The 26,953-nt window shown below is 45.7% G+C and overlaps 1 protein-coding gene across 2 annotated transcripts in view; it reads right to left on the reverse strand.

Moving 5' to 3' along the window:
* The window catches only part of FBXO8 (F-box protein 8), a 194,320-nt gene that overhangs the window by 81,957 nt on the left and 85,410 nt on the right, over nucleotides 1–26,953 (reverse strand). For both annotated transcript variants that reach the window (XM_085641852.1, XM_085641851.1), the window contains exon 3: nucleotides 247–583. In XM_085641852.1, coding sequence (XP_085497978.1) covers nucleotides 247–575 — 329 coding nt within the window. In that variant the 5' untranslated portion in view covers nucleotides 576–583. The remainder of the gene's footprint in view (nucleotides 1–246; nucleotides 584–26,953) is intronic.

The raw sequence follows: 26,953 nt of genomic DNA on the forward strand, positions 1-26,953 counted from the left end.
GCAGATGCAGCTTTCATTCCTGCCACTAGATGGCAGGGTAACCACAGATTGGAAATAGAAGCAGTACACCATGTGTGAGTTAATTTGCCAGTAGTAAACCTTGAATTATAAAATGCGCTATAGCTGGAGACAAGTTACGCAATAAACAAACAAAAACCTCAAAGCCAAACGCTCAAAGGGAATCTGCATTCGGAGTGCATACACAACACTGAGTTCTTAGTAATATCTTATCAGGCAGAAACGTACCCTTGCCAGAGTAGCTCATCATTAGCCAGGTCTTGCCACACACACGAAGCCAAGCATAGGTCAGTTGCATTGAGATATGACAAGATGGCAAAGCTCAGCTCAGGGGGCAGCATCTCCAGGTTGATGAATCCTTGTTTTACTTTAGATTTTCGGGCTTTCAGCAGCTGGTATAGATCTATTCCATTGTGCACCTGTTTGCAGTGGTTCAGGTTACTCTCATTGTTACTACTAAACCTCCGATCGTTCTCTGCATTAAAATATCCGGTATCCATGTAACCTTCCTGTTGTAGCTGATGGTTCCTTGCCACTCTCCACAACGCCTGACCCATGTGCGAGCCTGAGGAAAGATTACAATGGAAGATTAAAAACGATCAAGGCAGAGGTTTTATTTCAAGGATTGTGGGCATGGAATTCAGTTTCATTTCAGTACTAGGCCTGCAATACGAGCGGCTGAAATCAGGAATCTGGAAACAACAACGAATCACAAAATCAGGCAGTCCCTTGACTCTGCAAAGGTACCGGTTTGTCACGATAAGTGACCTAAGTTATTTATATTACGATTCAAAGTATGCACATTTATCTCACGAATATTCATGCCGAATATCTTTAAAAACGTGCCACCTGTCACGTCCTCTGGGCCAAGAGGTAACTAGGTGCTCGACTAAAAGGGTGTGAATGAAGGAAAACAAAGCATACATTAGGGTACATCACTAAATTTAAACCTGCATTTCCGTTATCATACTCCCGCTTTTCAGCTCCATGCGTGCAGAATTGTTTGATTATAACTAAATTCTAGACGACTGGGAAAGACTGGAAGTCAGCTCAAACCGGAAACCAAACTTATTTTAAAACAATCGGCAGAAAGATTGAACGAAGTTACAATGCTGCTCTTATTCTGGCAACAGGCTAAGTACACGACTTACTCTCAGCAAAAATAGGGATCTGGCATAAATCAATTGAACATACTAGATAAGAACTCAACACAATTTTGTTTTTACACTTTTAAGCCGTGTAATGCTAGATACTAAGCCATTACAGCATGCTCGAATGGAAAAGTTATCTACATGGTAATGGATGCGTACTCCTGCTCTGAGTGCCCAAGTGTACTGTTGTCTGGCTCCCTAATACTGATAATTGTTGTCAGAGGCTAACACAGATTATGTGCGTGTGCCAAGACATAGGCCTGTCTCACGGACTGCGGTCTTGCTGAACCGAGAGGGGCGCCCAAAGCGCTACGCTCATACAGGGCCAGACTGGGAACCAAAACAGGCTCTGGCACAGTGCTCAGCCTCCCCCCCACACCCCCGCCCCCGTGGGGTTGGCGTTGCGGGCAAGCCTTTGCCAGGGCCCGCTTTGGCCGATTTTGTTACAGGGGCTGATATGGCAAAAATGGCCCTGCTGCAAAAACGGCCCCCCAGAGGCCCAAAACTGCCCCACCCTGGTGACCCACCGGGGAAATGCCTGGTGCCCTGCCCTCATAGTGGTGGAAGGCAACTACCTTCACCAGGAGTTAAACATCACGAGTGGTGATAGCATAACATGTAGTGATAAGGAAGAGTGAACAGGTCTTTTTCGCTTACGCCTGCAGAGCACTTGCGGCGTGCTTGTGAGATCTATTGAATTTAATATAAATCTTAAAAGGGACTTACATCCTGTCCTTACTTTAAATTATTTTGTGTGCTTGCCACTTACTTTTCCTACGTTTCTATTGGTTGTATCATACTATTTCCTGTTGTTCCCCATGTGTTTATCTTATCAGTGTCCCATGGCCCAAGTACTCCTTTTACTCCCATGGCCCAAGTACTCCTTTTACTCCTTTTCATCTGCTTTTGAATAACTTCATTTAGGTTTTGGCTGCACAGCGCTTGCACCGTGCTTACGATTTTTAACAAATGCACTGCATCATTTCGGAACTCAGCTCACATGAACGGATTTGGCTCCCGCCAAGGATTACAAAAAAGGCAGCTATTGCTCTTGGTGCCTTTCTCAATCAGATGTAGTGACCAGCGGCTGGCAGGACAAGAGAACCGTAGCGCCTGTTACCAGAAGGAGATGCATCTCTTATTAATTTTACGTGACAGAAGGTACGTGAGAAGAGGCACAGTTATAATGATTGAAATGAAGCAGTGCAATGTAAGTTTTTATAGTGGGGTGTTCTCTTAGGATGAATATATACTTTTAGCGTGCATCTTTATTGTTTTCTCTCCTGTATTTATTTCCCAACACCCTCTCGCGGTTTGTTCTTTTATTTTAGCAATTTAATGCAAACTCGACCAAAAGGTATCGGAGTTCTTTAGATGAGCTCTAGTTGCGTTACAGTAAATGACAAACTTCAAGATCGGCCGCTCTAGCCCATGCACCATATAAGATGGCTGACACTCCTTTGGAACGCACAATTAAAAAGCATTTCCATTATGCGTGAGCCATCTTGAATGTTGCTCTGTGCCTGCATTTTTTAGTTTGAGCCTAGGCAGCACTTGCGCGGTCTCTTAAAGAGATGTTGTATCTCTTTTGTGGGGTAACAGCCAGCCCCTGCTTTTGATCTGTTAGTGTCCTTAAAGATTGCTTGCTTGGAAGTCGTTAATCTTGTCTCTTCGTCCCACCTTTTAGTCAATAGTTGACTCCCACGGAGCAAGGCCACAGGACTCCACTTGCCTCATTATAACATCTGTAAAAGGGACTATTTTTTCCTTTGTCTAAGCCCACAACACAGAAGTGCAGGATGTTTTCAGTTGCAACGAGCACCTATGTGAGGCAGTCGCATATTTCCCCTTTTTGTATAGAGCTCATGGAGGGGAGGTGTTTTCTCAAAATGAAAATGCTCTGCCAGAGAGAATCGTGATCACAGCTATTTCCATTAATTTCCACTTACGGGCTGCCAAAGCTCACAGACAATTGTTATGATCCGATTTTTTTATTAATGAATATTTCCTCAATTGCAGATGGCGGCAGCACTTCAAGCGCAATGACATAATTAACATCATGCGTCATGACGAGGCCGTCTTGCCATCCCTCCCGCATGCACTCCATTGCTTATTACATGCTGCTCCTGAACCCCAGCTTTTGGGACTGTATACTTTAGAGCTATACAACCAGAGGAATGATACTAAAACAGGCTTCCATTATTTAAACACAGCGGCGGCCGGCACAGGTAAGCGCGGTAAGGAGAGGCAGGGAACGGCAGGGGGGAAACCCGACACACGACGGAATAGGTATTATTTGTTTATATAATTATACCTATTCTGTTATCTGTCAACTACCCCCCACCCGCCCCGCCCCGCCGCACCGCTGCGCTTACCTGTGCTGGCCACGGCTGTTTAACCAACCTTGTCAGTGAAGTCTTTAGGATCTAAAAGGAGCAAGGCAATCTCAGAGCTGAGTGCTTGAGGGCCACTAGAGATAAGAACACTAATTCTGAAGGATTAAAAGGCACTCCCACAATGAAAATGCAAACAGAGTAAATGAAGTGGCTGTAAATCTTGTTCGGTTATTTTATGCAGTGCACGGACCTTTGCATTACTCCTTTGAGACTGACACAGCAACTAGTGATGAGACGTGTGATGTGATGAGATGACATCAACAGCACATCTCCATGGTAACATGGCTGGGCGCCATGGGCTGGACTCTCCACGGGGAGAGGAAGCAGGGAAGCTCTCACGTTTGCCTATTAAAGGTATTTTAGTCAGGCTGTGAAGTGTAGGTTCTCTAAGATTAAGAAATGTTGCAAACTTTGTTAAAGGTGCACGTGCTCCACCGTCAAACATTTCAGCTGCTGATCTCCAATGGGGACAGGGCCTTTCCACTAAAAGCAATGTTTGTTTTGAGATAAAGTGTGATGGCCAAATGAACAAGTTACTTACCTTAGGTAATACTTTTTCTGGTGGATACAGTATCTGCCTGTGGATTCCTCATCTTGTGAATATCCCCTACGCCAGCAACATTCGGAAACTTTTGTAGCTCTCCACGCTGACGAGGACGACGTCACAGAGGCACGGCTCCGCTCGCGGCTCCGCTGACGGCAGTGGATCCATAAGAAGACCGCGTCGGCGTGATGACATCAGTTCCGCCCTTTTTTCCGTGCCTTCAAGGCACACGGACGGACTGACAGCAATATATATACAGTATACACAGTACATAATACACAAAATAACACACACAGTGTGAAGATAATACAGGAAGGCAAAAGAAATAGCACTCTTCCTTGGACAGTAATAAATGAATTTTGAAACATTATCACTGTTGTAGGTATACAAGGGTGGACAACGGGGAGGTGGGTGGGTCAGTGAGGAATCCACAGGCAGATACTGTATCCACCAGAAAAAGCGTTACCGAAGGTAAGTAACTTGTTCTTCTGATGGATACATCTGCCAGTGGATTCCTCACCTTGTGAAAAGATTCCCACAGCAGTCCCACTCCCGGAGGAGGGCGTCAACCCTTCTATACCAGAAAATCCTGAAGGACTGAACAAGCAAAATGTCCGTCCCTCCTCACCTCAGAGTCCAAGCAGTAATGCTTCGCGAAAGTGTGGAGGGAGGCCCAAGTTGCCGCTCTACAAATGTCCTCCACAGGAACACCTCTAGATAAGGCAGATGTAGAAGACTTTGCCCTAGTAGAATGAGCCCTTATACCCTCTGGAGGCTCCTTACCGGCCAAAGAGTAACATATCTTGATGCACAAGATAATCCATCTGGAAAGGGTGTGCTTGTGCACCGCTCTGCCTTTCCTGCAGCCAACAAAGCCCACGAAGAGTTGGTCGTCCACTCGAAAATCCTTAGTCCTATCGAGGTAGAAGCTCACGACCCTCTTAGGGTCCAAGCGGTGAAGCCGCTCCTCCTCCTTGGAAGGGTGAGGGGGAGCATAGAAGGTAGGAAGGGTAATGGATTGCCCCAGATGGAAAGGAGTTACCACCTTAGGCAGAAAAGCAGCCCTGGTCCTGAGTACCATTCTATCAGCATGAATGGTCAAAAACGAGGGTTTTGAACTCAGAGCTTGAAGCTCACTTACCCTCCTTGCCGAGGTAATGGCAACGAGAAAGACCGTTTTAAAAGAGAACAGCCTTAAGGGACACTTGTGCAAGGGCTCGAAAGGAGAACCCATCGGGTAAGTTAAGACAAGATTTAAGTCCCATTGAGGCACAATAAAAGGAGTAGGCGGAAACTTATTGGTAAGGCCCTTAAGGAATCGTAAAACAATAGGTTACTTAAACAATGACGGCTGATCTGGCAAGCAAAAGAAGCCGACAAAACCGATAGATATCCCTTCACAGTAGCTACAGCAAAGCCTTGCTGAGCAAGAGAAAGAGCAAACTGAAGGATGTTGGATAAACAAGTCCTCAAAGGATCAATAGACGTCTCTCCACACCAAAGGACAAATTTAGACCACCTATAAGAATAGGCTGTTTTGGTGGAATGAAGTCTGGCCGATAAAATAACGTCTACCACGTCAGGCGGGAGAGAAAAAGAATTCAGGTTGCCCCGTTCAATCTCCAGGCATGAAGGTGTAAGCTCTGGAGGTGGGGGTGTAGAACCTGCCCCTCCGACTGCGAGACGAGGTCTGCCCTGAGAGGGAGACGGAGCGGAGGGCACGAGGAGAGGTGGAGAAGTTCTGTATACCACACCCTTCTTGGCCAATCCGGGGCGATCAATATGACTTGGGCCCGGTCTTGGCGAATCTTCCTCAGAACCAGAGGAATCAAGGGTATGGGAGGAAATGCGTAAAGGAGGCGAGAGTCCAATCTCAACTGAAACGCGTCCCCCAGAGATCCCTGCATCGGATACTGGAGACTTCAGAATGACGGGCAGTGAGCATTCTCGTGAGTGAAAAACAGGTCCACCCGAGGAGTTCCCCACATCCGAAACACGTGACGAACCACCTCTGGATGGAGCCTCCACTCGTTGTCGGCAGAGAACTGCCGACTGAGACTGTCTGCACGCACATTCAGAACTCCGGCCAGATGATTTGCCATCAGACAAATCTGTTGATCCTGAGCCCAGGACCAGAGACGCAGAGCCTCTCTGCAGAGACAATGCGATCACACTCCTCCCTGCTTGTTGACATACCACATCGCGGTAGTGTTGTCCGTCAAGACTTGAACCGACTGACCGCGAAGGGAAGGGAGGAAGGCCTTGAGTGCCAAACGTATCGCCCGCAACTCTAAAAGATTGATGTGAAACAACCTTTCCTCTGGAGACCAAAGACCCTTGATCTCCAGATCCCCCAGATGAGCACCCCACCCTAAAATGGATGCATCCGTTATCACCGTGGCCACCGATGGAGGAAGATGGAAAGGCTTTCCTTGAGACAGATTGCCCTCCACACTCCACCAAGACAGATCCGCTGCAGATTCTCTGGAGATCCTCACAGACTCCCTGAGATCTCCCTTGTGCTGATACCACTGCCTGCGGAGGCACCACTGGAGGGCCCTCATGTGCCAGCGTGCATGGTTGACCAACAGAATGCAGGAAGCAAACAGACCGAACAGACAAAGGACCTTCAGGACTGGAACGACCACTCCATTGTAAAACAAGGGAATCATTTCCTGTATGTCGAGAATCCTTTGTGGAGGTGGGAATGCTCGACACACAGTAGTGTCTAGTACCGCCCCTATGAACAGGTTGCACTGAGAGGGCACCAGGTGAGATTTTGGCATGTTTATGGAGAAACCCAATTTGTACAACAGCTGGGTTGTAACTTGCAGATGATGAAGCACCTTCTCTGGCGACTCCGCTTTGATCAGCCAGTCGTCCAGATAGGGGAAAACTGGAATCCCCGACCTTCTGAGATGGGCTGCCACCACTGCCATCACCTTGGTGAAGACTCGAGGTGCAGTAGTAAGACCAAACAGAAGGACCGCAAACTGATAATGTTGCGTGCCCACCGTAAAACGGAGATACTTCCTGTGCGACTTCAGGATGGGGATGTGGGAATACGCATCCTGCAAGTCGATGGACACCATCCAGTCCTCCTGTTGCAGCGCTTGAAGAACCTGCGCAAGGGTAAGCATCTTGAACTTCTCTTTCTTCAGAAAAAGATTCAAGATCCGAGGTCCAGGATTGGACGCAGCCTGCCATCCTTCTTCGGAATCAGGAAATACAGGGAGTAGCATCCCTGACCCCTTTCCTGCTCTGGAACCACCTCTATCGCACCTTTTTTTTAGTAACGTTAGGACCTCCTCCTGCAGGAGAAGAAGATGGTCCTCCGAGCAAGCACCTTGGCAAGGAGGGTAATTCGGAGGAAATTCCCGAAAGGGAAGGGCCTACCCATTTTTTACAAGATCTAGAACCCAAACGTCTGTAGTAACCGATTCCCAATCTTGTAGAAAATGGGTACGCCGGCCCCCCACAGGACCAACATGATCCAGAATGGTGGATCTAGGGCTGCTTTGCAGTGGTGGGAGGGACGGAGGAAGAGGAAGAGGAGGAGGAGGAGGAGGAGGAGGAGGAGGAGAGCTGCCGACCTCGAGCACGACCTCTGATTCTGCCCCTGTAGCTCTTATACAGGGTGTTCTGTTGCGGTTGTTGCTGCTGCTGGGGCTGCCAGTAGGTCCGAAGGACGATCTCCCAAAGCCTCTGTACCTCCTTAAAGAACCCCTAGGTTGTGTCTGCAGACCCAGAGATTTGGCTGTGGCTTTGCTTTCTTTAAATCTCTCCAATGCAGCATCAGCTTTTTGACCAAAAAGCCCAGAGCTGTCAAAAGGCAAGTCCAGAAGAGTTGCCTGCACATCAGGGGAGAACTCAGATGATTTCATCCACGCACTCCTCCTTGTGGCAACAGAAGAGCCCATAATTCTAGCGACAGAGTCCACAGTATCCAGGCCACTCTGGATAACATGGCGTGCAGCCTCCTGAGTGTCTGATAGCACCTTATTAAAGATCTGACTGTCTTCCTCTGATAACTTAGGGGCCAGTTGTTTTGCTGAATCCATGAGAGCATGGCTATAACGGCCCAAAAGACAGGTGGCATTTGTTGATTTTAAAGCCATACTGGCCGAAGAGAAGACTTTCTTGGCTGACTGGTCAAGTTTTTTAGCGTCCCTGTCACTAGAAACCTGAGGAAAGGCACCTGAAGACCTCCTAGAGCAAGCAGCCTGAACCATCAGCCTTTCCGGAGAAGGATGGGAAGTAAGAAAGTCTGGATCTCCTGGAGTCGCCCTGTACCTTCTAGCCACCGTTTTAGAGACCGCAGGAGCTGAAAAGGGCTTTCGCCAAAACTTCATAACTGGTTCAGTGATGGCCTCATTAAATGGTAGTAAGGGCTCTGACACAGTGGAGGGAGAATGCAAAACCCCAGTGAGGATGTTTGGTTTGAGTTCAGCAGTTGGTAGCTGTACATCCAAAAGCTCTGCAGCCTTTCTAATAACCATGTGGTAGGGAGCCACATCTTTGGAGGGAGCATCAGCTGGAGGAGTAATCTCCCACTCTGGTGATAAATCCAGGCCACTAGCCTCTTTCAACCCTTCAAACAAATCATCAGACTCCATGAGTTCACCCTCTTCCATCTCCTCAACCTGGTCCCTTTATCTTCCAGGACTCTTTGAGCCTCTCTCCTGGACCTAACTCTCAAGACCGGCATCGGGTGCACCGTAACCGACTCTGACGGCGCCGGAGCCGGTGTCGAACACGGAGCAGCCGGAGTCGAACGAGGTCGAGCTGGAGCCGGTGAAGATGGAAGTCTATGTCCTCGGCGCCGGGAAATGCCAAGACGGCGTCGCCAGGAAAAAAGGCATAAATGGAGCCTGAGCGTAGGCTCGAGGAACCCCCAGATTGAAAGCCATTGGACCCATGGGACCCGAAGGTGCTCCAGAGGGGTACATCGCTCTATTGAAGATCCCATACATCGAATTCAAATAGTGCAAAGGATCCTGACCCAGACCTGGAAAGGGGGGATATGGCTCAGGCTGAGGCATAACCGGACTCAGGCCGATCGGCGCCGACGGTGGAACCAGTGGAGTCAAAGACTCATTTGGAGCCGGATCTTCTTCAACTGGAGCCGGAGAATGAGCCGGTGTCGGAGATGGAGCCAGAGAATGCTCCGGTGGAGCCACAGGAGAGGTCAGGCCAACAGGAGATGCAGGAATAGAGACAGGACAAGGAGACGCAAAGTCCTTACGGCGTCGAGTAGGCGAAGCCGATCTCGGAGCCGCTTCTCTATCCGAACGGTGTCGAGAACCATGCCTCTTCTTTTTGTGCTTCTTGGACTTTGAAGCATGTCCCGACGTCGACTTCGATGCCGACCTCGACCTTGACCTCGATCTGGATAGTCTTCGACCCCTCCTCTCCTTTTTCATTCTAGCAATAAATAACTTGGGTTCTCTTTCTTTTAAAGCTTTAGTACTCATCTTGCGGCAGAAAGAGCATCCCTTGACATCGTGATCCGACGACAGGCACCAGACACAGTCCTCGTGCGGATCTGTAATGGACATATGCTGGCCGCACTCCCTGCACGGCTTGAATCCGGACTTTTTTGTCGACATCTTTAACAGGAAGCAAGAAGAAAGAGAGAGACACAGCAGAAAAACAAAGTAACTAGCCAAAGCTACGGAGAGTCCCAAAAAACCGTTAGCGTCGATGGCGCAGAGAAAAGGGAACTGACGTCATCACGCCGACGAGGTCTTCTTATGGATCCAGTGACATCAGCAGAGCCGCGAGCGGAGCCGTGCCTCTGTGACGTCGTCCTCGTCGGCGTGGAAAGGTACAAAAGTTTCTGAATGTTGATGGCGCCGGGGATATTCACAAGGTGAGGAATCCACTGGCAGATGTATCAATCAGAACAAATAGTATTGGAGATATTCATTCTTATAAAGTAGTTCACTGATGTCCTCAAAATTCCTCTGTTAAAACAGAGGGATGGTTGCATGTCAGTTAACACGTTTTACATTTTTCAGGGAACTTTGCTGTATAGTGCTGCTGTGACGTGAAGGCACACTGATTATGTTTATTATTTCAGTTCTATAAAGCACAAACCTTGGCCAAGGTGGTGAATTACATGATGCATTACACTTTTTTTAGGCACAGAAAGGTTAAGTGAAGCATCAAATACAACTTCACCACACCACTCACATGGAATGATCAGTCCATCACCCACTTCCAAATCAACACCCATACCAGGCTCAGCATCCCAAGCCACAGCTGGGGCAACAAAAAAATAAAATCCCCCCACCCCCCAAAAAAAATGAATCACACAAGAAGAATGGCACAGTGCCCTCAGCACGGATTTATTTAGCCCCACAGACAGCCTGGACAAGGACATTAAAAAATGGATCCAGAACTGTGTGGACTCCCTTGCACCAATCAAACCTAACGAGCACAGAAGATCAAAAAAGTAGGCCAGCTGGTACACAGAAGATCTATGAGACACCAAACGACACTGTAAACAGCTAGAAAGGAAATGGAGAGCCAGACACAAAATCACCGACAGAACTACTTACAAGGCTGCTCACAGACGCTATCAACAGCAAATAAGAGGATCAAGAAAAGAGCACTAATGGGCTGCATCAAAGGAAGCTCCAACACCTGCAAGGAAATCTTCTCGATCAACAAATATTTCACCGCACCCACAGCTACTGTCAAAAACATCAGTGCCTCCAAATATCCCTGCAACAACTTATCCAACTTCTTCCAGAGCAAAAGTGCATACATGTGCTGCAACATTGCACACCATTCCAACGCCAGAGGACTCATCGCTAACCTACCTACCACCAACCAAGATGGCCACCTGACTGAATAGACAACCCTCACCAGACACCACATAGTGGTCATCATTCTCACCATCCACTCAGTGGCCCCAACGGACCAATGCCCCCACCACATCTCCAACCTGGGAAAATCAACTATCAGCACCACCCTAACCCACATCAACAACATCTCCATCAGCAGGGCTCGAAAAATCATAAATATGTTACTAGATCTGCAGGTCTAGTAAGTTGAATAATCTACTCTAACCAACTGTATTGTACTTGACCCGTAAATTAGTTGGATTGTGGGGGCCTAGTCAAATATTTTGTCATATGGAACCGCCTTTTTCTTTATCACATAAGAAAGCACCTTCAAATATGCAAGTTCACTATTTCTGCTGTGTAAAAAAACTTTTTATGTACCAGACTAAATGTTTGCTCCATGTAGAACACGAATCGAGCCCATATATAGGGTTCACATGATACCTGCCTTGCCTCTTTAAGCCAGATGTACAAAAGTTTTTTTCAGTCACATACGGGAAATCAGCCTGTTTGGGACCGCAAAAAAGGGTGGTGGTATGAACAAACACTATTTTCCGAGTAGGTGACTTGCAAAATAGTGTTTGCGAGTCGTTATTAGGAAGAGGCGTGCCAAGACCATCCCTTCCTAATAGCAAGTCAGAATGGTATGTACCATTGTTTTGCTACCGCATTTGCGGTCGCAACACACTCAATGGAATGGTCGTACATCTGGCCCTTAGTTCACCAGTAGCACTGCCATCTGGGCAGGAGCACTAATAATTCCCAGTTCATGTTTAAAAACTCACTTTTCATAAATATATTACTAAAGCATGATGTGCTAGTGCACTGCCGTTAATAGATAGCATAGTTTCCATTGAAACGGCCACAAAAGATTGCCAATAACATGTAGTTTCACTGATAATAGCGCATAAACAATGTTTGGAAATTGGGTTTCAGCAAAAATATTTAACATTTGCACATCACCAAGTAAAGTTTTCAAATTAGTTTTGAGCCTATAAAATTTATTTTCACCACAGAATTACAAAAAATGTGTCTTCATATCTAGTGAAATATATTTTAACTGTTTGAACCGTTTACTTAGCTATTTTAAGTGTTATTAGAAAAAAGGCCGACATCTTTCAGCCTTTAATTTCACATGCTTTGCACAACTCAATTGTAACACAGTTCACTTTTCAAAATCATCTAACTTCAGTCACAGAAAGAAAAATAAATGTAGAAAGACAAACTGACTTTTGACCTCTGTCTCTGAAAGCCAGCAAATGTGACAAGATAACAAGATTTAAAGGCATCCTTATTGCTCTTTCACTATGTGAGCAAGAAAGATGCCTTTAAATCTTGATAGGTTGTCACATTTGCTCCACTTTCAGAGACAGAGGTCAAAAGTCAGTTTGTCTTCCACAGAAGTTAGAGGATTTTCAGTGCCAGAAAGGGCAAGTCCATTAATTTTTAAGAGCCCTGTATACCTCACTTTCCCAGATGAATGGAAACTTACAGAAATTAACGCCCTCCTTGAGAAGCCCATCCGAATAAACAGAGCAACTTCCAACCCACCTGACTGCTACCCTACCCAGACAAAGTGATTAAGAAGGCCACCAAAGAGCAATTCACAGCCCACCTTGATTCACCATCTTCTAGACAACATTCAATCAGGATCCAGAAATAACCACAGCACCGAAACAGTACTAATCGCAGTCACTGACAACATTAGAACCTTCCAAGACCAAGGAGAAACGGCAGCCATCATCCCGCTCGACCTCACTGCAGGCTTCGACATCGTCTCCCAAACATCCTCATCAGAAGACTCCACAAGATTCGCATACAAGGATCTGCTCTCAAATGGATCTGTTTCTTCCTCATGGGAAGAACCCAAAGGGTCAGACTGCCACCCTTTACATGAGAGACCAAGAAACTGATATGTGGAGTCCCACAGGCATCGTCCCTCAGACCCACCCTTTTCAACATATACATGACCCCGTTTGCCAATATCATCTGATCACAAGACATCATGGGCATCTCCTATGCTGATGACACCAAACTCATCCTCTCTCCAATGAACAAGACAACCACAAATAGAATCCACTTCACCAGCTGCATGACCATGGTTGCAGACTGTATTTGAACAACTGCCAAAAGCTTACCTCCGCCAAGAAGGAGTCTTAGGCAACAATACATCCTAATGGGACTCTAGATGGGGCTATGGGAGCTAGAACCAACATCCACACCCACAGACCAAGCAAGAATTTAGGGATCATCCTGAATGAGAAGTTCAACAGGATGGCTCAAGTCAATGCAGTAAACACCTCCTGCTTCCACATCCCACACATACTGCAAAGATCTTCAAATGGTTGCCTAAAAACACTAGAAGGACCATTGTGCAAGCACTCATCACCAACAGGCTGGACTACGGCAAGTCTCTAATCCAGAATTTACAAATAACTCCTACACAGACTCAAGACTATCCAAAAACCTGCTGCAAGACGTATACTTGGTCTTCCACACTGCACCCACATCAGACCCCACCTCAGGAAGCTTCACTGGCTCCCCATTCACATGTGCAGCCAATTCAAACTTCACATGCACATATAAAAAAACCTACACAACACAGGACCAATACACCTGATGATCTCCATACAATTTCACCGACCCCGCTGGACACCTACAGTCTGCCTCACTCTCACAAACTCCCTGCATCCGCAAAAACAAAACAGGAGGTCGCTCATTGTCATACATCACACAAAAGACATGGAAGGACCACCCTCCTCACTTCTCGAGATCGGCAAGAAGTTGAAGAACTGACTCTTCGTATAAGCAACCTTGGGACCACACACCTGCCCAAGCGCCTGGATATGTTCTCGGGTGATTAGTGTGTGATACAAATTGACATAACATAAGGAGATGGGGCTGATAAGGGAATCATAAACAGTGGGCTGGGATTAACTTTTTGATGCACATATCACTGTGGCTGACATCCAGGTGTGAACTCTAGTCACTCATATGGCCTGTGTTGTAGGACTATTTCTGTGGTAAATATTTCATTACCGGTACTATTTTTTATGCGGTAAAATCTAGTAAGAATAACTCAGTAAATATAAGAGGCAGAATCCGTGGTATTAGAGGTTCTAAAGGCTTTATTCCTTGACGAAGGAAATACAATTCGAATTGCAGGCTTCAAATTCCATCACCACGAGAGTTCAGGAAGGAAGGGCATACATTATTGACAGATAATCAGTTTTATAGGAAATGCATTACAGTGAAACAGATGCAAGAGGCGTAACAGCTGATAATACAGATAAAATAGGCATACGTAACTAAAAAAGGCGGACATATAGGCGTAACTTATAAAGCGTCATTATACATGATGTCACAAGTGGGTGGATCCATAAGAGAATCCTGCAATGCCAGCAGAAATATTTGGCAGAGATGCGCGCGCAGCCGCATGACGTGTGATTGACGTGCAACTAGAGGGTGAAGGGGACTTGACATTTAGCTCTACATGTGGAGACAGAAGTCTGGGGGTCATGTCAACCTAATCCCAAATCATATCTAATATCCTATGTTTAAAGAACTGTGTTATCCAAAAGGAAAGGTCTCTAGGATAGAATCTATTCTATACTGACTGTTAGTGCGTGTACAAGCGTCTAAGTGTCTATATGAGATGCGAGGGGGCAGGCACCTTCCATGGAAACAGGGGCTATGAATTACTTGCATGAGGACAGCGAGCCCTGGCCCTTTGCACGGTAGCTGGAGGAATGTTTACCTAAACTACTAGACAGGAATGCATCGGATGAGGAGCGAAGCAGATAATCTTGAAGGTGAAATACAGTTTTTGGCAGGCAACAGGCTGGATCAGGCACGGTTTAGCCGCGCAGGGAGTAGGACAAAGTTCATGGATACAGATGCAGGCTCGGACTGGAGCTTTCAGAGGCAGAAGAAAGGAAAAGGCTTGATGGCAGAATTCAGGGCCTACTCGCCTGAATCTGAAAAATGTGGAGAGTGAACCACATAAAGTCGGTGGCCTTTCATACTTAGGAATGGAATATCTGACCCATTCATGGTGGATCTGAAAGAGGACATGTTGACAGTGGACGCACATGTATTTGCGTCTTCAAAACTGGAACTGGAGGGAACATACATGTACTTATAGCATGTACATGGAGCCGTTGGGGTCTACGATAGGGGACATAACTGATCACAAAATTCATATTTCCTCATTCCCTCCTTGTCCCCTACGGACCCTCAGGAGATATCGATCTTCATCAATCCATCGATCTGTTCATATAGCATCATTTGTTCTTCTTTCTTCTTCCGGGGTTTTGAACGAAAACTTGGAGGTGGGATACACGATGTGGCACACAGGCCACAAATCGCTGGCCCACATTGTAGACATAAGTAGCAACTGAATAGTATGAGAAAGCCAATACCTAGGAAGGATAGGATCCTCCATCCCCAGGCTGACAACATGCTCCAGAACCAACCGGACCAAGTCCAGGTGCCTGGACTCTGGTGTATCTGGCTTATAATCTTATGAAGGCGGGTTATGGCTTTATATACTGACGGTGAATTTTCTGGTATGAAAATGCAGCAACTTGATCCGATGACCCTACAAGCTCCGCCCCTATCGGCCAAGATGACGTCAAGGACAAGACGATTTTGAAGCACAACAATCCGCATAGCAGACTGCTCTTCTGTTAAATTGCCTAAGGCGGAAGTAGTCTCGTTCACTACTGCTTCAAGGGTTCTAGTTAATCTACGTATCAGCTTACTATTAGTGACTGTACCTATATAGGGAAAGAAACCTTTATTGAAATCTGTGTATTGTTCCCATGCTGTTTCAGTGTAATCGACAATTGGGAGATCTCTCTGCTGTCTATTGTGTACTAAATGGGTATTTCTGTGATAATCAGGAGGAGCTAGGAAGACAGGTGGCAGAAGGAATGCTATGTAACAGGTACCATCCCAATCTAGAGGTAGACGTATATATGCGGTCTGGCCACATATGAAGTAGGAATGACGGGAAGTTCTAAATGTAGACTTGCCTTGATCACTGAAGTTTATTACAGTGGTGCATTTACTATGGCCCATGTGTATGGAACCATTCTTTCTTACACATAATTCCCCTTTTACTGGGAATACTGACATGGCAGGCAAGATTGGTGTAGCTTCAGATTCAACGTTCAGGATCATGAGGTTAAGTGTAAAATTACCTAATCCATATACTTCATTTTCTAGATCAGTTCCTGTTCTTTTGGGAAGTCCCTCCTTGTTAGGGTAGCAGACTTTAAGCAAAACTAGGTTCAGGTTTCCCCATACCCAGTTGTCTTGATAAACTGCGGAATTTGAATCTAGGGAATTAATCAAACTAAACCATGCTCCACAGGAGCCATTGTGTGTGAACGGATAGGAAAAGAGGGGCAAAACTCCCTTATAGTTCTGATAGGGAGGGAGTCGGCCACATATCCAACAATTTGTGGCATTGCTGGTCTGGTGGGAATGATGTAACATACTAATAAATGTGTTGTTGCGCAGCGCAAATCTATAGGACAACTCATGCGGAGGTAATTCGCTAAAAGAATGTTCAGCAGTAACATTGTAAGCACGTTTAGAAATAGGGTAATACATATGCAGCAGTATACTGAAAATGATGATCAGAAAACTTAGGAAAAACAAAATTAATAATGTTACTGTGCAGTGACTACGAAGTGATTTACAATACGCATGCTTTTTAAGCTGCATCTGTTGATTTCTTTCTCTATTCCGGTCTAGAGGATACATGTCAAAGACAAATTCAACCGATTCACCTTGGAGAGGACTTAAACAATCAAATTGTCTGACTTGCTAGACCTTAACTTTAGTTTATAAAGTTCCGTTTTTGTGGGTTCAACCAAGGGGAGCTTTGAGTCTGTCTGTGAGGAAATGCAGGGCTCAGTGTCCACACTGGACGGTAGTCCATAAAATTTCTTGATATGACTCAAGTGCAACCACCCTTTACGTCCCTCGATCTTCACGGCTGTCCTTGTTGCTAGTAGAACAAGTTTTGGCGATCTCCACCTAGGCTCCAGTTGGGTCTTCCGGTCGAAATTCCGCACTAGGACCATATCACCTGGAACCACGTCATGGGGCTTCACCTCAGTGTTATCGGGAAAAGCTGCAGCTACCTGTGAACGACAAGATTGTAGTGCAGACATCAAGGAAGCCAGGTAATCTGTCAGCATATTACAGTCAACATCAGTGATTTTGCGAGGTATAGGCGTCCCCCACATATTTGGTGGTCTACCGAAGATCACCTCGTACGGGGATAGCCCTGTTCGAGAATGTGCTACCATTCTCATGTAAAAGAGTGCAACTGGTAAGGCTACTATCCAATCGACACCTTTTTCTCTACATATTTTGGACAATCTAATTTTCAGAGTTTGATTATGGCGTTCCACGAGACCTGCTGCCTCAGGATGTCGGACACAGTGGAATTTCCATTGGTAGCCTAACAAAAGGGAAACATGTTTCATTAGTTCGGATGAGAACGGCTGACCGTTATCTGAGTAGACAACACGTGGTAAACCGTACCGTGGGAAGAATTCTCGAACTAACTGTTTGGCAGTAGTCGGGGCAGTGTAATCTGAAACCGGGTAGGCTTCTGTCCAACGGGAAAGAGCACAGACAACTACGAGAACATATTTGAATCCTCGACATCGTTCCATCTGGATATAATCCATCTGGAGGACTTCAAAAGCATGATCGGGAGGTTGAAATCCACCCTGCTCTACGGGGATGCTTTTACCTGGATTAAACTGACAACATATCATACAGGTACGAACTTTTTGTTTAGCTGCGGCTCGTAAATGTTTGTTGAACCAAATGTGTTGAATGCTGTCTAGCATAGCTTTTTCTCCTAGGTGCGCTGGACTATGTATTGTGTTAATGATGACTTGAACCATGGAATCGGGAAGAAACCATATAGATTTTTCCTTCGTCATCCATCCTTGATCCGTTTGGATCCCTCTTAATTCAGTCCATTTCTTTATTTCTTCTGGTGTAGCATGTGTCTGTATGTCAATTACATCAAGGGCGGGATCCTTAACTGTCATGCAATGTGTTGGTGTCGGAACTATTGTCTTTGTCGCGTCAGTTGTATGAGTCTGGTTCTGAGCAGTCTGTTTAGCTGTTCTGTCAGCTAGGTCGTTACCCTGAGAAATGATATCGGTAACTTTTGTATGGGCTTTGCATTTCATAATCGATATGGCAGTAGGTAAATGAATCGCATCTAATAGGGCTTGAATGAGGGGTCCGTGTTGGATGTGGGCACCATGAGAAGTTAGATAACCTCTCTCTCGCCACAGCACGCCGAAGTCATGGACGACTCCGAATGCATAACGTGAATCTGTGTATATGTTGACTTTCTTATTTTTGGCTTGAATACAGGCTTGTGTCAGAGCGATGAGCTCTGCTGCTTGAGCTGACAAAGTGTTAATACAATTTGTTTCAATGACTTCAGTGTCTGTTGTGACTGCGTAAGCGGCCACTAACTCTCCTGTACTTGTTCTCATACATGAACCATCTACATATAATGTCAGGTCTGGATCTGATAAAGGGATGTCTGTCAAGTCTTGTCTGGGTTTCGTCGTGATAGTAATGACTTCGACACAATCATGTGCCAATGGATCTGTTCCGCCTACTGGTAACAGTGTGGCAGGATTTAACGTATTACAACGTCTGATTTCTATGTGTGGCTGAAACAATGTCAATTCGTAACCGGTGAGTCTCGCTATAGTCAAGTGTTGTGTTTGTGTGCGGTTCAAAAGAACCTCTACTGCATGTGGTACTTGTACTGTCAATTGGTGTCCTAACACTATGGTATCGCTTTGTCTGATTGCTAAAGCTGTTGCTGCCACCGATTTCAGGCACGCAGGAAGAGCCTGAGCTACTGGATCTAATGTACTAGAGAAATAAGCACATGGTTTGTGTGATCCTGCTTGTTCCTGAGTGAGTACTGACAAGGCAGTACCTTCGCGTTCTGTAACAAAGAGAGTAAACTGTTTACTGTAACATGGTGTTGCTAAAACAGGTGCTTGGCATAAAGCTTTCTTTAAGCTTTCAAAGGCATGTGTGTGTTCTTGAGTCCAAGGGATGGCAGTCGATGTGGCTGCCTCCTGTGTTGTCAACTGGATGAGTGGTTTTGCTAGAAATGCATATTGAGGGATCCACTGCCTACAGTACGAGGTGAGGCCTATAAAAGCCCGCACCTCCTTTTGTGTCTTGGGTGGTGGCATGTTAGCGATTAACTGGATGCGGTCGGGTGTAAGCTGTCTTCCCTCCTTGGACAGCGAGTGCCCAAGGTAAACAACTCGCTGGACACAGAATTGCAGCTTAGAAGGGGACACCTTGTGCCCCTTGTCGGCCAGAAATTTTAAAACCGTCAGTGACGCTGTTTCACATTCAGGTTCGCTTCGGGCGGTGATCAGCAGATCATCGACATATTGAAGCAAGGCATTGTTGACTGGCATGTGGATACTGTCAAGTTCTCGTTTCAGTGCTTGGCTATAGATGCTGGGGCTTTCTGTAAATCCTTGAGGTGCGCGTGTGAATTTAAAACTTCGTCCATTTAAACTGAAACCGAACAGATATTGACTTTCCGGATCTATTGGGACGCTAAAGAAAGCATTCTTGAGATCAATTACAGTGAAGAACATTGCTTCTGAATCAATAGCTGTTAGTAGTGACGAGATATCTGGGACCACAGGGTATTGTGGTATAATACATTTATTTAGTTCGCGCAGATCAATAACCAATCGATATACTGGTGGTGCTTTTGGATCCGTTCTTTTAAGAATCGGAATTATTGGGGAATTGCATATATTGGAGTCGGTTTCTACAACCACTCCTTGTGTAATGAGCTCGTCAATGATTTGCAGCAAAGCCACAACAGCATCTGGTGGTAACTTGTATTGTCGCATTCGTGGTAGTACTACTCCTGTTTTCAGTGTGACTCGATATGGTGTAATGTTCATGCAACCAACATCAGTGGGGCCTTGTGCCCATAAATGTGTAGGTAAATTCTGCAGTCGGTGATCCATGTCTCTGGACACGTAGTGACCTTTAAAGTCACGTAAAAATAGTCGTACTCCTTCCGGAGAGCAACATATTATGGCTCCTAGAGCTTTCAATGTTTTTATACCTAACAAGTTTTCTGGGCATGATTTAGTAAGCAATAAATCTGTAGTACGTGTCAATGGACCAACCGTGAGTGGAAGAGGTTGTGTAACTTCATTAATGATAGGCTTTCCTGAGAATCCAAGGGAAATATTCTGTGAGCCTGAGAGGGGTGCCCCTGGAACTTCACTGCGTCTTATAGTTGTTCTGCTTGCCCCTGTATCAAGTAAAAACTTTCTGTCTTCCCCTAATAATTCACTATGTACATAAGGTCCCTCCTGGTCTACAGGAACCTCAATAAGGGGTAAGCCAACTTCCCTCTCTAGGCTATTTCATGTGTATCGCTGATAATCGGGATAATCTGCTTGTGCATACTGATACATCTGTTGCGTTGTCGCTTGTGTGGCAGCAATAGGCTGCGCTTGTGGTGGTGCTACGGTCTGTTGTGGAGCTGCCTGTTGCGGAGCTAGTTGTTGCGGAGCTGACCTAGGTTGTACATGCTGAGGGATTTGTTGTTGATTCTGATCCTGTCTAGGTGGACGTGGTCTTTCCTGGGTTCTACCTGTGGCAATATTATGTTTCAGGACTGGACAATCGTGTATATAATGACCTTGTTGTTTACAATAGTTACATGTCCCTTTCGTTGGGCCTGCGGAATCACCCTTTTGATGACCATCAGCTGGAACTGACTGAGCAACAAGCATTTTCATTTTTGTATCTTTCATACGTCTTTGTTCATGTTCTTGTTCTTCTCTAATTCTATTGTGGTGATATTGTAACATCTGTAACATCTGTGACGGGGTATTACCTTGCCAGGTGCTCTCGAATTTCAATACTCTATTCTTAACTTGCGGCAGAGAATTTTCAACTAATTTTGTCACAAACAGATGTGGATATGACTCGCTACTTGCTTTTATGCCATTATTGATACCAAAACATTTTTCAAATCGGGAATAGAAATCACTAGTGTCTTCATCTTGCTTTTGTTTACAGGCTGATTGCACCCCAGTCCTCCTTTTTTGTAGTTAATAAACGTGGCAGTACCTGCACTAGTAATCCTGGTAGTGCTGTAGTCTTTTCCCCAAGCCCTGCTCCTGCAGCTCGGGCCTTCTCTTCGTTTTCTAATGCTGTCCAATCTATCTTTTGGTCTCCCACCTCCCATTCCTTCTCTTTGAGTTTCTCGTACACACCGGCAGGCATTAACACTTTCAGTATTTTCATAATGTCGGGATAGGTATACTCTCCCATGAGTAACATGTCTTTTATCTCTCGGTGGAAACCTGCTGGATCCTTGTCATGGCTGGGTACTACTTTCTTCATTTCTAATAATTCAATTTTAGTTATAGGCGTGTACACAAACACGCGTGTAAAGTTATTACCTTCACCTCTGATTGGGTGCACTTCGCGTAACGGATTCTGTCTATCTATGTGATACATTTTTCTTCCCATAATGGGAACTGGAACGTGTTCTGGGCATACGAAAGTTATATACTGGTTTCGAAATTCTAGAATTTCTTTAATCAAATCAGTACCTGAACCTCTCCATGTATTCGTGAGTAGTTCTGTCAATATGTCAGGTAAGGGTCCTGGATCGGAGTGTTGGCCTTTATATAATATAAGGAGGTGTTGAATCATGTATATACTAGCTAAACGCTGTTCGTCTGGGGCAAGATTCAGAAACGTGTGTGCTAGTGCATCATCACTGTATTTACTGGGACTGTCAGCCCATTGTACTGCTGACCTGGCTAATTCTTGTTCGTCCATGGAATCGAGCATATGGTACCCCCTTCGATCTCGGAGTAGTTTATCAGCGGCTTGGAATAGGTGTTCAGGGGATCTTGTATTTAACATAGGGTTTGTAAAATGTCTATTACATTCTGGACGTATCGGACGTATCGGATCATTAAAGCCTCTAGTATTATTATGGGGTCTTCCTCTACCTACATAAGCTATCGTTTCTATTTGTTCTGATTCTTGCTCCTCCTCTCCCTCTGATTCAATTCTGTCTGCTTCTCGTCTTTCTTTATGTATTCGTTCTACTTCCTTGCGGATCTTTCGATACATGGCGATTATACACGCCTGTCTATCATGTTTCTCTTCTGATATGTTCTGACCCCATTTGGCAAGTTTTTGCATGATATCATGATCTGCCCCAGGTCTGTCTTGGTTCCTAATCACACAGTTTATGAAAAAACGTAATAGTTGTCTTTGTACATCCACTTTCTGATATTCCATAGCTTCGTTAATACTCTCTGGACCTCGCCCTGTTTGGACAAAGTGATATATATTGTCTAGGTGTTCAACCATTCCTGGTATCGTCATTAGATATAATGTAGCTCGTCGTATACGTAGTGATGATATTAGCAATCTGTCCTGTTTACCTGGCACTGGATCGTATCTACAATCCACAAGATGTTCTTTAAACATGTCGGATGTCACTAGTTGGGGTGTACGCTGGAGTGCTAAATCTCTAAGAGTCTGTTTATTTCGTGGCGGTGTGGCAAACATGTCTGTCGTACCTCCTGTAGCACCATCTGAAGTGCTGGGCAAGAAAGGATTCGTTGGGCGTAAGATAGAAATCGCAGATGTGGGAAAAACAGTAGAAACGGTCGGACCTGTGGGAACTTGTGTAGGAGTTTGTTGTTGCGGGGATACAGACGGATGCTCTTGGTGTTGAACACCATCGGCAAGCGGTGTGTGTGTTGTGGTATTAGCATACTCGGGGGCTACGTCATCTAAATAGGAGGAAAGAAAAACGTCCTTTGCTGTTTTGGGATGTGCTTTTATCGGGAGCAATGGAGGAGTTAAATCTTTTGGTATTTCCGGGGTAGCCTTAGGTAACCCTTCGGCCAGAAGAGGATACATACCATTCATAAGAGTATTTCTTTGTCTATCTACTTGTTCTGATTTTACTCGGGTACCTTCCTCAATTAATAGATTTTCTCGGGTTTTATTTGAATTCTCTCTACCTTTCTCTTCCTGTCTGAGCGCTTTTTCTGTACGTCTATATGATTCTTTACGCCATAATTCAATGGCATCTTTCTGTGACTGTCTGGCTTTCTTTTTCCATAATTCTTCTTCTACTCTCATGATGCAATCTGCATCCCAGGTCCCCGCTGCGGGCCACCTCGGACTTTCTGGTAAATCCTTGGTGTAGTCCACCCATAAATCAAGAAATAATACGGCATCTAGGCCATGCTTATGATACATAAAGTATCCTGGAGTGTCCCTAGGTGGAATGGGAACAGCTTCTTCGAGTACCCCTTTTCTAGTTTTGATCTGTCTTAATTTCGAAAAGAGCGGCATTTTTAGATCTGGTTACTTAATTTTAAACACACTTAATACAAATAAACACAATAATGAACAGTCATTCACACCACAATGTATAGAACGTATTTAAAACATTTAACATTTAACGAATAATGATGACTAATAGGAAACTAGTTACTGACATAATAGTAACACTAAATAATACTTAATTATATGTAAGACATACTAGATATACTGCTAAACAGTACAGATACACTGCTGAAACAGTGCAGACCGGGTTTGTGTACCCAAACCCGTCTTGACCGGCACAGATTATGTGCACGTTAAATGCCTCCCCGGTAATGGTACTCACCGGGTAGCTCGGAACGGAAGGCCTCGGAACGGAACTGAAACTGGACCGGACTGGACTGGACTCGACTGGACTCGGAACTTCGGAACCTGGTGGGCCTCTGTATACCTCGGATCTTGCTCTCTCAGCTAGGCTCTGGTCGGGATACTTCGCACTTCTCACCGCCTCGTCTGGGTGTTGATCGCAGCCTCAGTCACCCCCGCTTGGCCGGAGGGAGATACAGGAAATCCTGCAGGTACGCGTTTTTGTCCGTTCAGCTGTGGCAGGAGACCGGGCCTGCAACGCACCTCCGGCGCGTGAGATGAGAAAGTGTCCCTATTCGGGCGCCAATTTCTGTGGTAAATATTTCATTACCGGTACTATTTTTTATGCGGTAAAATCTAGTAAGAATAACTCAGTAAATATAAGAGGCAGAATCCGTGGTATTAGAGGTTCTAAAGGCTTTATTCCTTGACGAAGGAAATACAATTCGAATTGCAGGCTTCAAATTCCATCACCACGAGAGTTCAGGAAGGAAGGGCATACATTATTGACAGATAATCAGTTTTATAGGAAATGCATTACAGTGAAACAGATGCAAGAGGCGTAACAGCTGATAATACAGATAAAATAGGCATACGTAACTAAAAAAGGCGGACATATAGGCGTAACTTATAAAGCGTCATTATACATGATGTCACAAGTGGGTGGATCCATAAGAGAATCCTGCAATGCCAGCAGAAATATTTGGCAGAGATGCGCGCGCAGCCGCATGACGTGTGATTGACGTGCAACTAGAGGGTGAAGGGGACTTGACATTTAGCTCTACATGTGGAGACAGAAGTCTGGGGGTCATGTCAACCTAATCCCAAATCATATCTAATATCCTATGTTTAAAGAACTGTGTTATCCAAAAGGAAAGGTCTCTAGGATAGAATCTATTCTATACTGACTGTTAGTGCGTGTACAAGCGTCTAAGTGTCTATATGAGATGCGAGGGGGCAGGAACCTTCCATGGAAACAGGGGCTATGAATTACTTGCATGAGGACAGCGAGCCCTGGCCCTTTGCACGGTAGCTGGAGGAATGTTTACCTAAACTACTAGACAGGAATGCATCGGATGAGGAGCGAAGCAGATAATCTTGAAGGTGAAATACAGTTTTTGGCAGGCAACAGGCTGGATCAGGCACCGTTTAGCCGCGCAGGGAGTAGGACAAAGTTCATGGATACAGATGCAGGCTCGGACTGGAGCTTTCAGAGGCAGAAGAAAGGAAAAGGCTTGATGGCAGAATTCAGGGCCTACTCGCCTGAATCTGAAAAATGTGGAGAGTGAACCACATAAAGTCGGTGGCCTTTCATACTTAGGAATGGAATATCTGACCCATTCATGGTGGATCTGAAAGAGGACATGTTGACAGTGGACGCACATGTATTTGCGTCTTCAAAACTGGAACTGGAGGGAACATACATGTACTTATAGCATGTACATGGAGCCGTTGGGGTCTACGATAGGGGACATAACTGATCACAAAATTCATATTTCCTCAGGACTATCAGCTTCTGAGTTTCTGTCTGTCACAACAGAAGTCTTCCAAGAGGAAGAAGGAAAGGAGAAGTATGTACTTCAAAAGAAGCAGAACCACAACATAAAACGTCAAAGACCCAGACCATAAATCCCATTTGATGACAGGAAATGGACTACAAGAAGGGGGGGGCTGAGCCCCAAAATTTGTCATCTGCCAAGCAGCTAGAGGGGCTGTGGGAGGAGGGGAAGCTCTACAAGACTTCTCCCTGTGACCAGGACTGGAAATCAAGCTCTGCTAGTCTCCGTCATGGGTGAGGGGACATCACCCAGGGAAACCAAGACCACCTGATCTGTAGCCTAGAACACTAGTGCCAGCCAGCTTGCCAAGACCAGTGTTCTCTGTGAGGAAGAGAGGTCCAGTGGGGAACACTGTTGAGAGGACTCTTGGTATGAGGTGATGGCTGCTGCACAGATCAGGTTGTTGCCCGTGTGCAGGTCTAAGTTGGCGACCCCTGTCCCCATATGACAGGAGAGGACTGCCGTGAAGTAAACCATGAGCTGAGTGTTGAGTTGGCAGAGTTATGCCTACCCAGCATCATTGTGGCAACCCTGTATGCCAGGAGGGGTCGCTTTAAAAGTTATTGTTGTAAAAGAGGGCCGAAGCATGTGCAGGACGTTAGTGGCGACCCCGTATTCCAGGAAGGACCGTCACAGTACAGTCTGCCAGAGCCTTATTTGGAAGTGTTTCGGCAACCCCGTATGCCAGGAGGGGTTGCTGGAATGTAATGTGCTGTGAAGACTGGGCCTCCACCCGAAAATTGTAAAGTTGTGTGACCTTTGCATCAAAGGAAGCATTGAAGATTGCGACCGACCTGCTCCTGTAGACTAAGGAGGATGCCGAGGGTGCATCACCACATCGCTGGACGCACCAGATCAGGAGTATCAGAATCAATCTCCCTCCCCTATTGGTAGCACAGAGCTTACCGTGCAGTAAGAGTACCAGAGTGCCTCCGATCACTGCTGAAACTGGCCACATAATCTCATGGAGAGCCGGAGCATCGCAGGAGCTGCTGTGCCACCTCCTGAGTGCAGTTCGACTCACGAGCAACACTGGAGCCTTGTGAGTGCTCATGAAAAGGGCACCCACTAAGACGCTGCACGGTTACTTGCTGATGGAGCTGGTTACAGGCCTACCAGGGAGGGAGATATTTGCTACCAAAAGGTGCAGCGGCGCCAAAGGCACTTTTGACTAGAGTCTAAGTGAACTCTTGAGTTACGGGCCAACTGGTGAGCATTCCCTGGATGCAGCCACCTGTGAATGGGGAAGAACTCTAACCACATTATGAGTAGTGGGTGGGAATGTCAATCTTTCTTTGAATGTGTAGAGTTAGAAATGGAATACTTTTTTAAATTATAAAAATAGGTATGACTGGACATTGATGTATTGGTACTGCTGTGAGCTCTTTGAGTTATGAGTCATGTTTGCTAATCTGGGTCTGCACTACCCCCTTCACACACACCACCTGAGGGAGCCTTTGACTACTCTGCCACAGATACCGCAGAGAGTCAAGTACAGAAGGAGTACTTGGTCCAGATGCTCTGGATCCATACTAGGATGGGCCCTAGGACATCAGGAGTACAGGGTCCAATCATCATGTTTGGATCCAGTAGACCCTGCATGCCCCGTGACCCTCTGAAAAGGGTTCTGAAACAGCAACGTCATACA

Source organism: Triturus cristatus, chromosome 2_2, assembly GCF_964204655.1.
Source record: "Triturus cristatus chromosome 2_2, aTriCri1.1, whole genome shotgun sequence".
NCBI lineage: Eukaryota > Metazoa > Chordata > Amphibia > Caudata > Salamandridae > Triturus > Triturus cristatus.